This window comes from Artibeus jamaicensis, unplaced genomic scaffold (assembly GCF_021234435.1).
Source record: "Artibeus jamaicensis isolate MK-2021 breed Jamaican fruit bat unplaced genomic scaffold, CSHL_Jam_final contig_477, whole genome shotgun sequence".
Lineage (NCBI taxonomy): Eukaryota > Metazoa > Chordata > Mammalia > Chiroptera > Phyllostomidae > Artibeus > Artibeus jamaicensis.
In genome coordinates, this window is record NW_026521854.1 from 9,444,772 (window position 1) to 9,458,593 (window position 13,822).

At 41.6% G+C, this 13,822-nt stretch overlaps 1 protein-coding gene across 1 annotated transcript; it reads right to left on the reverse strand.

Moving 5' to 3' along the window:
• Positions 1–9,327: 9,327 nt before the first annotated feature.
• LOC119044485 (olfactory receptor 7A10-like) lies at positions 9,328–10,290 on the reverse strand. The gene has a single exon (XM_037138840.2). The coding sequence runs from the start codon at positions 10,288–10,290 to the stop codon at positions 9,328–9,330; it is 963 nt and encodes a 320-aa protein (XP_036994735.2).
• Positions 10,291–13,822: the final 3,532 nt, after the last annotated feature.

Below are 13,822 nucleotides of genomic sequence, written 5' to 3' on the forward strand. Positions count from 1 at the left end.
CAGCACCATCAGCTCTGTTGTCATCTCAATCTCCAGATAATCAAAAACCACGTGACACCTTCTCTCTGCTCACCAACAAGAGTAGTTTCACCCCTTTTCTTCCCAGCAAGGTCTCTACTGCTGCCTAAGCCACATGGCAAAAGGAAGCACCTCAAAGCCATGAGGTCCTAACTCTCTCCAAAGCCATGTGGTCCCAACCTCAAATGGCTGCCATGCCTGGGTTTAAATTCCAACACCAATTTTCCTCTATTGTCCCATTTCTGACTCCTCCCACAATCAGCTACTCCTGCCAGCACTCCAGTATTTTTCCAGCTTTTCTTGGCTGCCACAGTAACTCTGGGGAGGCGTGGCCCCATGGCTTGGAGCCAATCATCTTCAAGCTCTCACACAGGTGCCTTAACCAGGGGAGTTGCCTCCCAGTTATGTCATGGGTGGAAATCATTCCCATCTCCCGGGCTCAAAGCATAGCCACAGCTATTTAACATATCCATGAAACCAGTTAAAAGTTAGAGATATGTTAAATGGCCATACCAGAGGTTAGTTGCAAAACTGTTGCTATGCAAAACAACTCTCAATGGCCCTGCTCCATGTTTCCCATCCCCTAGTTCAGACTTGTGGGGGCAAGGACATCTTACATATATTTTTAATATATTCTGGACACTGAGTTCTGGACCCCATTACAAATCCCTATTTGGGGGTCTCCCAGCTGCACCTTGTACCATGCTCACTGTGAACAACTGGTATGAGGGTACTTCCCAGCATCTGGGCAGTCTCAGAGAGTCAGTCCTTCAGTGACATGTGATGGAGGGACTGAGCGTAAGCAACTCTATTCATTAGCTTCTGTGGGTAGGCATTTTACTTTGAAAATTCACAGGGAATAGGATAGAAATTTTTAAATATTTGGAGATTTCCACCCAGTTAGCAGGGAAAGTGAATCTTCATGGCATAAATAGTGTTTTCAACTAGAATTCCTTGGTGTCATTAAGATTTAAGGTACAGTGTGTGACCTTAATTTTTTCATCACTGAATTGTCAAAAACTATTTTTGAACCCCACAGTATATACACTTTGGCTAAAAGTCAGTCAGTCCTCAATTTATATTTCCAAGAACATGACAGAATCTCTCAAAGTGTAGAAAAATGACCACTACAGGGAAGGGCTGAGTGTAGGATAGAAATGTCAACTAACTGTTTTAATGTAAAGTTAAAAGGGCACAAACCCCAAAATATATGCAGCCTCACCAATAATGAAGTAAACTGTCACAGGTGGGCACAAGTAACCAGGTTCTTGGTGATGGTGTTACAGAACAAGAGGTCCAAGGGAGGGGCAATACAATATTTGGCCCACCTAGGGGTGCCAAAAACTGCTACACAACAGGTGCCCCTCCAAGGACAAAATACTAATATCTACTGGGCTCTTCTGTCTGCTACCAATTGGAAAGACATCTCTCAATGCCAGAGATTTGTGAAAAGGAAACAAAATGTTTATTTAATGCTATTCAGGCCTAACACCTCCACTAAAATAGAAAAGTCCTTTAGGGTATACACCTACACCCACACAGCTCTCCCTTCTCCCACTGTCCCAACTCTCGGTACGGTAAGTCAGGAAAAGAGCACACGTCTGTGTGCAGGGCACTGGCACCATCAGCTATGTCACCATGCAGGCAGGATCTCCAGTTAATCCAAAGTACTGTGGTACCCTCTCATAGTCCACTGGCAAGAGTTCTTTGTACCCAGTTCCAGTCAAAGTCTCTCTTGCTTTTCCGGGCCACACGGCCAAACAGGGCACCCCAAAGCCGTGTGGGCCTCTTCTACCAAAGTTGCAGGGGTTCTCACTCCACCAAAAGCATGTGGCTTTCTTCTTCACCTAGCTGCAGGGATCTCCATTCTGCCCCAAACGGCGTGGCCCTCTCCTCACCTGGGCAGTTATCCCCTCATGTCCTGGAGCCCATCTTTTCCAAGCTCTCTTGCAGGCCCCTCTCACTCAGGGGTGCAGCCCCTAGTTCCATCCTGAGTCCTAGCTACTCCCTTCTCCCTGTCTCAAAACTTGGCCACAACTATTTAACATATCTATGAAACCAGTTAAAGGTTATAGATATGTTAAATAATCATTCCAGAAGTTAGCTGCAAAACTGTTGCTATGCAAAATAGCTCTCAATGGCCCTGGTTCTATTCATCCCCCCCGGGGGGGGGTGTTGGTGAGGACATCTTATATGTCTCTCCAATATTCCTATACATTTTGAATTCTGGACACCATTCCAAATCTTTTTTTGGGCCCCCCCCCTTGGCTGCACCCTGTATCAGTGGGGACAAAGAACTGAACCAAACACACAGTTTATAGCAGAGAACATGGGAGCAGCCAACTATAAGCAGAGATTGACCTCCAGGGCTGGAGGAATTCTATTCTTGTAGGGGGGATATTTTCTGGCTAGCTTTGGTGGGCTTTTATTCCGAATGTACAAGTAGTTATATTACTTTAAAGCTACTGCACATGTGGTCCCAAATGATTTACCTTGATTGGCCATTGGAGAATGGGTCACACAATGCTACCAATGGACCCCCTCTGCTACTGGGGTCTCCCTGTACTAGGTTCACCTTGCCCACCACCAGGGAATTATAGCTCTCCATGTCAGAGATTGGTGAAAGGAGAGGAATTATTTATTCAAAAGTTATACAAAATCCATTCATTTACTGATGGGGTTACCTTGGTTGCTTCCAACTCTTGGCTATTCTAAGGTGTGCTGCTATGAACATTGGGGTGCATAGACTCTTTTGGGTTGGTGTTTCAGGGTTCTCAGGATATAAACCCAGCAGTGGAATTGCCGGGTCAAAAGGCAATTCCATTTTTAATTTTCTGAGGAAATTCCATACTGTTTTTCATAGTGGTTGCCCCAGTCTGCATTTGCACTATCAGTGCACTAGGGTTCCCTTTCCTCCACATCCTCTCCAACACTTGTTTGTTGATTTGTTTATGAAAGTCACTCTGATGGTTGTGAAGTGGTATCTCATTGTGGTTTTAATTTTCATCTCTCTAATGGCTAGTGATGCTAAGCACCTTTTCATATGTCTCTGGGCCCTCTGTATGTCCTTCTTGGAGAAGTGTTTGTCTAAGTCTTTTACCCATTTTTAATTGGGTTGTTTGTTTTCCTGGAGTGGATTGATGTCAACTATTTATATATTTTGGAGATTAAACCCTTGTCCAAGATATCACTGTCAAATATGTTTTCACATACCATTGGTTCTCTTTTCATTTAAATGGTGTTTTCTTAGCCATGCACAAGCTTTTTATAATCAAACTGTATTACAAGGCCACTGTAATCAAAACAACCTGGTACTGACATAAGAAGAGACATACAGACCAAGGGAACAGAATAGAGAACTGAGAAATAAACCCAAGTCTCTACAGTCAATTAATATTTAACCAAGAGAAAAGAGGCATAAAATGGAGTAAAAATAGCATTTTCAATGAATGGGGTTGGAAGATCTGGACAGCTACATGAAAAAAAATTAAACTCAATCACCAATTTACACCATACACAAAAGTAAATTCAAGCTGGATAAAAGACTTAAATATAAGTTGTGATGCCATAAAAGTCCTAGAGGAAAACATAGCCAGGAAAATCTCAGATATTTCACTCAGCAACATTTTCATTAATATGTCCCATAAACCAGGAGATATAAAGGAAAGAATACGCAAGTGGGACCTCACCAAATTAAAAACACATTTGTTTTTTTTAAATATTATATTAGGATAGCTTTATTCACTTTAAACATTTTATTGAATTTGTTGGGGTAACATTGGTTAATAAAATTGTGTATCAGGTATATAATTCTATTATACATCATCTGTGTATTGTATTGCGTGTTCACCACCCAAAGGCAAGCCACCATCTCTCACCATTAAACCCCCCTTTACCCTCTTTCACCTCCCACAGCCCCTTTCCCTCTGGTAAGCACCAAAGTGTTACCCGTGTCTGTGAGTTTCCTGTTTTTTGCTTACTCCCTTCACCATTTTCACCCAGGGCCCCAAATCCCCTCCCCCGTTATGGCTGTCAGTCTGTTCTTTGTAACTATGAGTCTGTTTCTATTTTTTGTGAGCTTATTTTGTTCATTAAATTCCAGATATGAGTAAAATCATATGGTGCTTTTCTTTTCTGACTGATTTCACTTAGCATGTTTATTTACAGGTCCATCCTAGAAGTAAATGGATAAAAGTAAGATTTCCTTCTTTTTATGGCTGAGTAGTATTCCACTGTGTAAATGAGCCACAGCTTTTTTATCTGCTTATCTACTGGTGGACACTTGAGCTGCTTCCAAACTTTGGGTACTGTAAACAATTCTGAAATGAACCTACAGTGCATATCTTCTTTCAAATTAGTGTTTTGAGAATTTTTTTGAATGATAGGTACATGGACCCAGGAAATATGTGTCCTTAATTAATTTTTTTTCTTTTACTTTTCACATCTTTTCTAAAGATTTTGTTTTATTTATTTTTAGACAGGAGAATGGTGGGAGAAAGGGAGGGACAGAAACATCAATGTGTAATTGCCTCTTGCGCACCCCCTACTAGGGACCTGGCCCATAACTCCAGCATGTACCCTGACTGGGAATTGAACCAGAGACCCTTTGGATTGCAGGCCAGCACACAGTACATTGAGCCACATGAACCAGGGTTGTATTCTTCGTTTTTCTATGGCCTTTTAGTTCAGAAAATTCTGTATTTAAATACGTGAACAGAGGACTTCTGGCCAAGATGGAGGTGTAGGTGGAAATACTGTACCTCTTCATACATCCAAATTTAAGGACAACAGAGATGTAGAAAGAAAAACACAACCAGAACAGACAGAAAATTGACCTGTACTGAAGTCCAGCAACAAATCACTCATACAGACCAGTAAGAGGGGGGCAGTCAGAGGCTGGTGGACAGATGTTGCAGTGGAAAAAAGTAGCGGTTGTGACACCCGGGCTCAGGGAGGAAGCTGGCAAACCCACTGAGGTGCACAAGGTAGTTGGCTGACCCTGGACACATATTTGCACACAGATAAACCAGGCAAAAAACAGGCAGTGTGACAAACCATGCAACCCAGGGCTGCAGTAATGGGAAATAAAGCCAAAAAGCACCAGTTGAAAAATTTGCAGGGGCTGAGGTGCTGGGACAGACTCCCAGCCTCACAGGAAAGTTTGTGGGAGAGACCCAAAGACTCCTGGAACATAGACAAGCCCACCCACCTGGGAACCTGCACCAGAAGTGCCCAATTTGCTTGTAGGAAGAAGCAGAGGGTACCAAAATGAAATCTGAGATAGAGAAGAGCAAGTGCCATTGTTCCCTCTCTGACCCCACCTACACATACAGCTTTACAACCCAGCAACTGGGTGGCCCCACCCTGGTGAACACCTAAGGCTCCACCCCTCATATGTAGTAGGCACAAACCAACCCCCCAAAATGAAACAAATGCAAGAACAAATCAAAGCCCTGAGCAAATACTTTTAAGTTACAGCCAACCTATCAGATGCACAGTTCAAAGCACTGGTGAGCCAGATTCTCACAGAACTGGTGGATTTTGGTCACAAATTAGATGAACAAATGAAGGCTACACTAAGTGAAATGAGGAAAAATGCACAGGGAACCAATAGTGATGGAAATAAAACTGAAACTCAAATCAATGGAGTGGACCAGAAGGAAGAAAGAAACGAACAAACTGAAAAGAATGAAGAAATAAGAATTCAAAAAAATGAGGAGAGGCTTAGGAACTGGCAGTTCATCCTTAAATATCCCAACATCTAAATTCCAGGGGTACCAGAAGGGGAAGAGAGAGAGCAATAAGTGGAAAACTTATTTAACAAATAGTAAAGGAGAACTTCCCCAATCTGGCAAAAAATATAGACTTCCAGTAAGTCCAGGAAGCTCAGAGAGTCCCAAAGAAGGTAGACCCAAAGAGGAACACACCAAGGCACACTATAATTACATTACCCAAGATTAAAATGAAGGAGAGTATTCTAGAAGCAGCAAGAGATAAGGGGACAGCTACCTACAAAGGAGTTCCTATCAGACTGTCAGCTAATTTTTCAAAGGGGACCTTACAGACAAGAAGGGGCTGGAAAGAAGTATTCAAATTCATGAAAGGCAAGGACCTACATCCAACATTGCTCTATCCAGCAAAGGTTTCATTTAGAATGGAAGGCCAGATAAAGCACTTCTCAGATAAGGCCAGGTTAAAGGAGATCATCATCACCAAGACCCTATTATATGAAATGTTAAAGGGACTTATCTAAGAAAAAGAAGATAAAAAAGATTAACAGTAAAAAGACACCAAACTCACAGTTATTAACAACCTCACCTAAAGCAAAAGCAAACTAAGTGGACAGCTAGATCAGGAGCAGAACCTTAGAAATGAAGATCACATGAAGGGTTAGCAACAGGGGAGTGGGAGGAGAAGGGGGGAGAAGGTATAGAGAATAAGTAGCATACACGGTGGGGAGAAAATAGAGAGGGGGGGCAACAGTAGTGTAGAATGTAGAAGCTAAAGAACTTATGACACATGGACATAAAGGGAGAAGGTGGGGGAGGGGTTGTGCAGGGTGGAGGGGAATGAAGGGGGGAATGGGACAACTGTGATGGCATAATCAATAAAATATATTTTTAAAAAGATAAATATGTGGACATTATTGCTTGTTGTTATACTCCAATAAAATATTGAAAAGTCTCATATCGCAGGTATCATCAAGAACACAGTAGCTGAGACACATTTTATCAGGTGTCGGAGGCATATCTTCTAACTGCGTAGACAAGTGTCATATAGAGATAGAAATAGTGGGATCAAATTACAGTGATTACATTTGATAATCTCATATTTTGTAAACATATGTCTGATCTACATATACAGCTAAAGGGACATAAATTGGTTCAAGACAAGGGTGCACTACAGCCTCACACAATATCAAGGATGAGCCACAACATGCAATCCAGACACTCACAACTGATGCAGACTTACGAGATCTGAACAGAGATCAGAGCAACTTCCATCATAGAATTCCACTCAATGATAAAGGCATTATAATAAACCATTCTATTTAGGATTCTTGTTATGCAGCGATTGCTAATAAAATAATCAAAGCAAACAGCACTAAATATAATAATTCTGTTTTTACATTTTACATATGTTCTGATATTTGGGATAGCCTTGCGATTATTTTGTTATTCAAAATACAGTCACCTGTGAGTACAGTTATCTGTAATGGAACCACAGATAACTGTACTCACAGTACAAATAAACTTTTGTACTGTGAAACAAAGTTCATTGGTACAGAGGTTGCCTTTTAGGTGTCTCTAAGAGGTTTCAAGCACATGCACATTTGTGCAGAAAACCTGGTGATCCTGAATCATATGACCAGGAAGGGATTCAGTCTCTCTTGTGAGTCATTTTTAATTCTGAGAAGAGATTATTGCGCATGAGAGAGACATATGATCCATAATCTGGAAACTTTACATTGATTGTTCCTTTAGTGGTGAAGACAAAATTTAGAAAAAAGGATATGTTTTGCTTAGAGTCGTAGAGGAGTCATAATTGCAGGCAGCACCAAAATTTTCAAGCAGAGAAAGAAATAGAATTCATTAAAGAGGTAAAATATACTAACCAGCAACTTACCCCAATGCAGAAACTCTTCCTTACACATGGGCATCAATCTTCCATACCTCCATGAACATAGCAATACTTTGCACAATAATAAAATTAGTGATTAACAATTTTGTTTGATCGTATTTCAGGTCACCTCTAACACTCAGGCCATTTAGGTTAATGAATCAAATCTTGCTGTCCATGTAGACTTCACTGTAGGTATGTATATGATGGTCAATTTCTGTCAGTGCCTCCAGTGGGCATTGGGACCCTGAGCTGAATAAGACAATAAAAGCAGGAGAGCGGCTACAAAGCAGAGTTTCATGTTTGTAGTGTAAGTGCCTGTCAGGAAATACTTGATTTCCAAGGCTTGCACTTCAAAGATAACCATGTTGAAGAAACATGTGGCCAGCTTTCTGACACAGCTACTAGCTAAGCACCCTGGCCCACTCCCCTGTGAAGAGCCCCTTACAGAAAGCCCTGGAGAACTTAGATAACTGACCTCAGCAGTGACCACTGTTCACTTTTCACACCCCGAAACCTGCTCTTAAGTTTTAAATTCACCAATAAAGAGTGAAGCTTTGAAACTCTATTCATCCTTCCCTCAGACCTGAATAACTGCAGAACCCACAATAATGTCTTCTTTCTCTATCTCTCTCTCTCTCCCCCTTCCTCCCTCCCTCTCACTTCCCTGCCTTCTATCTCCATGACCTCATCAATGGACCTTAGGAACATCTGTACCCTCCAATCTCTGAGTGATAAACTTGCTTTTACCAGGTTCTCTTCGGGTTTTGGCTGAACAGTGTCATGGGATCATAATAAGAACTGCAAGGCCTGGTCCAGCCACAACATTGGCTCATGTCAGTGTCACAAGAATTCAGGGACCAGGTGAGTTCCCCAGGCATTTTAGGAATAACTGTGTTATCAACAGACTAAGACATAAATGGAACAATGTTTAAAATCTACATTATTAGGAAGAGTACTTAAGATAGTGAAATAAAAAATCAAGGGAAATGCAACCAACTGTAATTGAAAAACAATAAAATAATTTAATAGAAAAGAAAAAATGACACAAATTAAAAAATGGTTTCATATTTTCCTGCACAATGAAATTAAATAAATGTCCTAAGATGCCAAATGTTGTTTTGTGCATGTGAGTAATAGAAGTCTGATTATTTTTTCAGAAAAAGAGAGAGTTTTCTTAGCATGATATTTGTCATTTGAGAATATATTTTAGAGAAATCCAAGTTTTCCTATGAAAGATATGGAATTTTCCAAATATTTCTGATCCAATGTTGAGAAACACTTTCATAATATATAAAAATTGTCAAAGGGCTGACAATGACCAGAGGGGAGAGGGGAGGGAATTTCAGGGAAAAAGGGTGAAGGCTTTGCAGGAACAAATATAAAGGACACATGGACAATACAGAGGGTTAGAAACAGGAGGGAGGGCTGGGGCATTGGGTTGGGGTGGGGGGAGGCAGAAAACTGTACTTGAACACTTAAAATTTAAAAATTTTAAAAACTTGTCAAAGGGAAAACTGCCCATACATTGTAGCAGAAGCTTGTAAAGTGAGTTACTTAAATTTATAGAGAACATGAATGAATACAAGAAAATGGACCCACCAAAAATTAGAGAGAAGGAGCCAGGCTATCCCACAGGATCAAACACTCCCAGTTTATGGTTTGAGTTGTTGAGCCACCCACACAAGGTCACATTTTGAGCATGAGCACAATTGTCCCCTTTGTACTTGCCATCCCCAAAACTCTTTTCAGAGCCCCCTTTATGTCTTTGTTCCTGAGACTGTAGATGAAGGGGTTCAGCATGGGTGTGAACACAGTGTACATCACTGAGGCTATTGCACCTAATGGTGAGCTGTGAGTACCAGCAGAGCTAAGATACACACCTAGGCTTGTACCATAAAATAAGGACACAACTGAAAGATGAGATGCACAGGTGGAAAATGCTTTATACTTCCCCTGAGCTGATGAGATTGCACATATGGAGGTCACAATCTTAGAGTAAGAGTAAAGGATCCCAGCCAGGGGACCACCAGCAAGCAGCCCAGCAGCCAAGTACATCACCATGTCATTCAGAAAGGTGTCAGAACTGGCAAGTTGGCTCATCTGACTGAGTTCACAAAAAAAGTGAGGGATTTTCAAGTCTGCACAGAAGGATAGTTGTAATACCATTAAGCTTTGCAACAAGGAATACAGGGAACTCGTGATCCAGGACATCAGGACCAGCAGTCCACAGAGTTGGGGGTTCATGATGTTAGTGTACTGCAGGGGGTGACAGATGGCTACAAATCGGTCATAGGCCATCACAGTGAGGAGGAAGTTGTCCAACACACCAAACAATAGAAAAAAGTACACCTGTGTGATGCAGCCTGCATAGGAGATGGCTTTGTTCTGTGTCTGAATGTTCACCAGCATCTTTGGGATGGTGGTAGAGGTGAAACAGATGTCTACCAAGGACAGGTTGGAGAGGAAGAAGTACATGGGGGTGTGGAGATGGGAGTTTGAGCTGACGGCCAGGATGATGAGCAGGTTTCCTAACACAGTGATCAGGTACATGCAGAGGAACAGGCCAAATAGGACGGGCTGCAGTTCTGGTGCCTCCGATAGTCCCAGGAGAAGAAATTCTGAAGTTGGGGTATCATTGCCTTGGACCATGGGGTGGTGGTCACTACAAGGACAAAAACATTACATAAATGGGCATAACTAACAAATAGGAGGTGCTGCAATTACAATGCTATGTGGCAAAGAGCATGCAAAAGAGAGTGGATGTGGGATTTATTTATGGAGAGTTCAGGGAGACCTAAGAACCAGATTTCATTAGAACAGGGACCTCAAGGGAGAGAAAGCAGGAAACACTAGTTTATTTGCAAAGAGTAAGCCCTGCAGGGAAAGAGCCAGTGCAAAGACCCATAGGTGACACTTGTTCCAGACATTCAAGACTAAAAATTGAGTCACATGGTGAGGTGAATGAGCAAGAGGAGAGAAATGAGAGATTATCAGAGAATGAGGGGAATAAGGTGACATTTCTGCTGCTGCTGAAACTTCAAGTCACAGGGAATCTCTTGTCCACAGTTTTTCCTTGAACTTTATTCATTTTGATTCCAGGTAATAATGTGGCCATAAATGATTCCCCCTTCTTATTTTCATGTGTTGGTTAACATCCTACATCTCAATTTTAAGGGTCACATTTTGGAGTATATTTTCTCATGTACCCCTGATTCAGTACCTCCGAAGCTGTCAGACTCACCTGGATGAAGCTCTGAGAAGGCCTCTGTGTGCAAGTCTGAACTGGTCTGTGGATGGCTGATGATGGAGACTGAAGGTCTGTCTCCAGACAAGAGAGCAGGAAGGAGTGAAGCATTGGTCCCCAACCAGACTTGGGTCTCCAAAAACAACCCTCTTCCGGCCAGTCTAAGGTTGTACATGCAGCAGAGGTGATATTTTCAGCAGCCTATATCTGCTCATTAGGTACTCTCTTCATTGTTACTCCCACTTCTGAGTACATCATGTCCCTTAGGACACAGCTGTGGACAGAAGGGGAATTTTCTTGCTGAGTCTGTATCCCTGTAGACCATATTAGAAGTCAGGTGAATCCAGCTTTCATTATTGCTTTTCCATGAACTCACCTGCCTTCCAGAGGTCTTACCTCCTTGCACCTCATCCCAATCTTGTGTCATCATTTTCTCCAAATCTAAGACTGAGGACCCTGCCCTGACTAGGTCTCATGGACTCCCAGAGTACTGACAGGTGGTGAGCAGCAGCTCCTCCTATCTCTAGAAATTGCTGTTTCTCTCTTGAACAAGTAGGACTGGTGTGTTTCTTTGCTATAAAACCACAGTACTCTTATCCTTGGCCACAAGGATCAGATGATTAGATGATTCATGCTTGTAACACAAATTAAGAGCTGGCATTTAGTGCTTCATGTAAGAATATTTGCAAAAAGGTACAGGGAATAAGAAGCATAAATGGTAGGTACAAAATAAACAGGGGGAGGTTAGAAAAGTATGGGAAATGAGAAGCCAATGAATCTGTATGTATGATCCACGGACATGAGCTAAGTAAGATGGGGGAGATGCTGGTAAGAAATGAGTACAAGGCAGAGGGTAATAAAGGAGAGAAAGAATGGGACAACTGTAATAGCATAATCAATAAAATATATTTTAAGAAAGTATTTGCAGAACCAGACAATAACAAAAATATCAGTAAAAATATAGAGCACCTGAATAACACTACCCACTACCTTGATCTAATATTTCTAAAATACTCTCCAACCAACAACAGCAGAACACATATTTTCAAGAACAAGTGGCCCACTGACCAAGGAACACCACATTCTGGTTCAAAATCAAAACAAGAAAAAAAACACTATAAGCTGCTACATTTCACTGCCTATCCTAAAAAACAAACAAAAAAACACTTTTGGGGAAAGTAAAAGCATCTTTTCCTTCCCCAGAGAGGGTGAGAGGCGATGCCTACTTTAATTACCAGTGCTCAACAAATGCTCAAACAATGCAGAGCAAATTGATCAATAAACTCTGATTGATCAATCAACCCTGCTGAGGTTGTACAAACAGCCTCAGGGGACTCCAAATTAAAGGTAATTGAGAATGGAAGTAATCACGTATTCCATACAGTTTTTGAGAAATGCAGGATTTATTTCTGTCAATGTTTATGGATTTAATTATGATTATTTAAGTATTTTATTACACTTCTTAGGTTGCTTCCTTTTTTAAACCATCTTTCTGGTATTTCTATTACTCTGATTTTATATCTGGATCACTGAGTCCATGAAAAAAGAATAAGCTTAGATTCAATCTCCATGGCAATTCTATGTCCACCACACTATAGTTGCATATGTGAGTTTGATTTAAATACATTAATCTATGCAAATTTGCAAAAAATAAAAACGTTTCATAATTATAAGATATACTTTGATGTTTTTATGCACTGTTTTGAACTTAGATTCTTATACGGATTGTCTTATTTCAGTTCTACTGAAGTCCATTCTTTGAGATCACACCACTGTGAATTTCACTCTACATTTGCAGAAATGGGACTTAGAGGGTGCAGCAACCTGCTCAATATGAACTGAGTAAGGGGTGAACTTTGATGGGAACCCCATCAAGATGTTTCCACTTCAAGGACTGGCTGGTGTGGCTCAATGGATTGGCCATGGGCCTGTGAACCAAGGGGTCACTGGTTTGATTTCTGGTCAGGGCACATGCCTGGATTGTGGGCCAGATCTCAGTACAGGGCACATGAGAGGCAGCCACACACTGGTGTTTCTCTTTTTCTCTTTCTCCTTCCTCCCCCCCTCTAAAAATAAATGAATAAAATCTTCAAGAAAACAAAAAGATGTTTCCAGTTCTCATGCTCCAGTCACATGTTTGGAAACCACAACCAGAGGTGATTTTGCTTCTAGGGAACACCTAACAAAGTCTGGAGGCTATAATGTGGCTACCAGTAGCACCTAGTGGATTGAGCGCAGGGCTGCCTCTCAATGTCTTACAATGCATGGACTGTCCCACCGCACATAGGTATCCAGTAGATGTGTCAACAGTGCAGTGATGAGAAATAACATTCAGGACCAGAACCTCTCCAGCATCAATGGGTATATGAATTTGGGATCTTGTTCAGATGTAGATTTTGATGGGCAGGTCTATGGTGACCCAGAGATTCTGCACTTGTAACCAGCTCCTACTTAATACTCATGCTGCAGGTCCCAGTCTGCGACCACTCTGAGTACCAAGGCTGATGTCAAGTGTGAGATTCCAGGGTGAGTAGGTTTTCACCTCCTTCAACAAGAACCCTCTTCCACACACACACCTCAGGTCTGGCTTTAAGCAGTCAAATGTTGGACTCAGTAGCTCAGCTTCAAGCACACAGAAGCCTCTTGAGTATTTCTCTCATGACAGGAAATGATACTTTCAGGTATTTGGTTCCTTATCTATACAAATAGAGAACTTTCAGCTATGTTATGAAGCTGGCCTGAGAAGTTAGTCATATTTTAGAGCTAATAGGAAATTACTGGCACAGAGCAGGTGTTCAATTTATAGCAGCAATGTGACTATGTCCCAGTTTTGCATTTACTAAGCTTATTGTGACAGAGAATCTGGACAGACAGGAAGTGAGTCCAGCATGGCCCTGCCCCTGGAAGAGAGAGAGCTGTGATGTTGAAGGTGGACCT